Source organism: Physella acuta, unplaced genomic scaffold (genome assembly GCF_028476545.2).
Source record: "Physella acuta isolate Inbredline_101_S28 unplaced genomic scaffold, ASM2847654v3 ptg001123l, whole genome shotgun sequence".
Classification (NCBI taxonomy): Eukaryota; Metazoa; Mollusca; class Gastropoda; family Physidae; genus Physella; species Physella acuta.
This window is the reverse complement of record NW_026732640.1, coordinates 56,756-59,940: the sequence shown is the minus strand read 5'-3', so window position 1 is coordinate 59,940 and position 3,185 is coordinate 56,756. Positions and strand designations below refer to the sequence as shown.

Sequence of the window (3,185 nt, the reverse complement as noted above, 5' to 3'; positions counted from 1 at the left end):
TTAATACTGTTGCTTTAAAAGAGTACGAAGTTGATGCCTAATGGTGTAACCCAACTCCCATCTGGAGACCACGATGACGTTCTCGTCCAACACAGCACTGAGCAGCTCGTCAGGTAAATGATGCAGGTGTTGTTTGTGGACCATGACGACGATTCTAGACGGGTTGGCAGGTGTCTGGGAGTAGATAGCACACCTGATGGTAAACCACATCCAGTCGTCTGCTCTGAGAAAGTTTTCGTTGAATACCAAGATAATTCTCCAGCTGGAGTTGACGGCCTCTACAAGTCCCCGCGCCACGTCACTCGAAGGTAAAAGGTCACGGTCACGTACAAACGCCTTCAGGCCAAGAGTTGTTTCAACATAAGGCAAGAGCAGGTCACAGGTGAACTTGTAATCTTGGTCAGCGTATCCGATAAAAACACCGTTTGCGTAGTCAGATTGTTTTTTATACTGGAAACTGCCAAATAATTTCATAAGGTATGACATTATATAGTTTGAATTTTTAGTTGATATAAAAAACGTTAAAAATCCAATTCCAATGGTAGTGGCTATAACCAAACTCGAAAAGAAATAAACCTCTCCAACACATAGTCGCCAAAACGTGTTGAGATCCTGATAGAGCAACGTGTGAGTCAACACCCCGTCTTGGTCCATGCACGTGTAGTTCCTGTTGTTGTCTAAAGTCACGAGTGAGTTCTGTAGCCAGGCCAGGAACTGGATGTTCTCACAATGGCAGGAGAAGATGTTGCCATCAAGATTAAGTTTAAAGTATCCGTTTCTGTAGACCAAATCATCAAGTTTATCCCGAATCGGTTTATTTATTGTTGTGAGGACATTGTCACACATATCTAGTACCATGAGGTTTGGAGTTAATGATACATCTAGTGGGATGTGCATGAATCTGTTGTTAGCCAAATTGACGCCTTTTAAATTCTTGTTGAACTTAAATGTATCGGGTTGTAGGAGGTTCAGGCTGTTTGATGATATGTCGACAAATTTAAGATATGTTAACTTAAGAAAATATCGGCTACCTTTAAAACATATTAAGGCGCTATGCAGATTGCATGTTGACATTGCTATTTTTTCCAAAAGTGGGAACTCGTCGAAAAAGTTTTCTCTGATTAGGCTCAAATCATTTGCAGAGACGATAACAGTTTTAAGTGAGTTCAAGCCAACCACGGGGTATTTAAAGTTTGACAATCCACACTCTGAAATGTCAATGTATTCTATATTGTATCCATCCTGAAAAGATATACCAAACTGCATGATGTAATAGCCAAACAGTCTTCGAATTTTGACGAATTTTAGAGATGCGGATAGTTTAACACACACAAAGCCTATGGAGACATTTTTACAGTTTACTCCCGTAATTTTATGAGCTGATAAAATATCTATGTATTTCCATGAATTTTTATTACTTAAACCGTGTGTATCTTGTACAGCAATAGCCATCTTCTCAGCATAGACAGCTTCCGGGGCTTCCCAAAACAGCGATAGTCTAAATTTAGATTTGAATGTATCTGAGACATCTACATACTGTATGTTGCTGAATCTGAGAAATTGCAAGTTAGAAAATATTTGACCAATCACAGGGTTTTCGGACAAGTCAAGCTTCTTCAGGCATTGTTCCCAGGTGGGGCTGTACATGGCGTTCACATAAACTAAGATTAAGTAGCTGGAGGTTATTGTGACCTCCTGCACGCAGACCTTCGTTAGAAATGAGGTGAGGTTTCTACTGAGTACACTTTCGCCATTAATTACTGATACATCCAGTCTATATTTATTAATAGCTATATCATCTAGGGCTATAATGCTCATGTTTCTGTCTTCTAGACAGTGAAACAACTTAAGTGCTGAACGTATGCCTATTGGCGTGTGCTTGATTGCTAGTATGTTCAGGTGTTTTATTGTACACAAGCAGTTTTGGTTGATACGTGTTAAATTTCGCAAATCTGTTAAAATTAATTCTTTAATACCAGGGACCGTTTGGAAGCTGGAGTGTTCTATATGATTGGTTGTTCCAGATAAAATTAATGTAGAAAGATTGTGCAGCTGCATAAACTCATCTCCCAGAGAACTCTCATTCATATCCCATGTTAATAATACAAGCGACGGCGGGAAACTAATCTTATTGGTATATGCATCTACCGATTGGACATTTTGATTCTTGATATAAAGTTTTTGCAACGTTTTTAAATGGTTAAATACATTTGAAACGTTGAAGACAATTCTGTTGTTTTCCATGCTTAATATCTCCAAGTTTTTTAGCCCAATAAATGCATCTTCTGTAATATTTGATATGTCATTGTTAGATAGGTTTAGAATTTTTAGTTCATTTAAATTTGAAAACATTCCAAAGTTCAATATTTCAATTTTGTTGTTATTTAACAACAGAACAGTTGCGTTCGAGGGGAACCAGCACTCTTCTATGTCTTGTAAATGTCTATAGCTGCAGTTGAGCAATGTCATAGATTGATTCACAACAATTTCACAAGGAGAGATGCAAGCTGATGATAAATCGGACACGCCAGTTTCTTCGTTTTTAGCTGTTTTAAGGAAATTATTCTGGTTTCTTTTCTCCTTTGCTAATTTAAACAGTGTAGCTGTATTGTTATTCTTGAACTGATCAAGTGAGGGAAGCTCAGACAAGATGATTTCCATATTATATAAGCTCCATATATTTAGAAAAAATAAATAATATATCACGTTACAAAAATACATGTTTTCAATTGTAAATTGACGTAAATAAAATCAGTTATTGAAATATCCGCTTTTTGTTTTTCATTCAGCAGTCATCTGTAACAAAAAATGAAAACAATAAATATTATTTTTTAAATTTAAAAACGTAAAGCACACATGTAATTAATTAATAAAACCTGACTGAAGTAGATATATATATATATATATATATATATATATATATATATATATATATATATATATATATATATATATATATATATATATATATATATTTATATATATATATATATATATATATATATATATATATATATATATATATATATATATATATATATATATATATATATATATATATATATATATATATATATATATATATATATATATATTAGTTTAAATAAGCAGAAAATTGATTTAACAGTATTAGAAATATAAATATGTAACATTCAACGTTAACGATGTATATTGGTATACATCAA

The 3,185-nt window shown here is 34.0% G+C and overlaps 1 protein-coding gene across 1 annotated transcript; it reads right to left on the bottom strand.

Moving 5' to 3' along the window:
* On the bottom strand, window positions 1-2,661 carry LOC131956029 (toll-like receptor 4). Its single transcript, XM_059320374.1, has one exon. It carries the CDS (start codon window positions 2,659-2,661, stop codon window positions 1-3), a length of 2,661 nt encoding a protein of 886 aa, XP_059176357.1.
* Between the last annotated feature and the right edge of the window lie 524 nt (window positions 2,662-3,185).

Bases quoted from the DNA above. Each gene is read 5' to 3' on its own strand.
- LOC131956029 (XM_059320374.1), bottom strand. From the start codon at position 2,661: ATGGAAATCATCTTGTCTGAGCTTCCCTCACTTGATCAGTTCAAGAAT.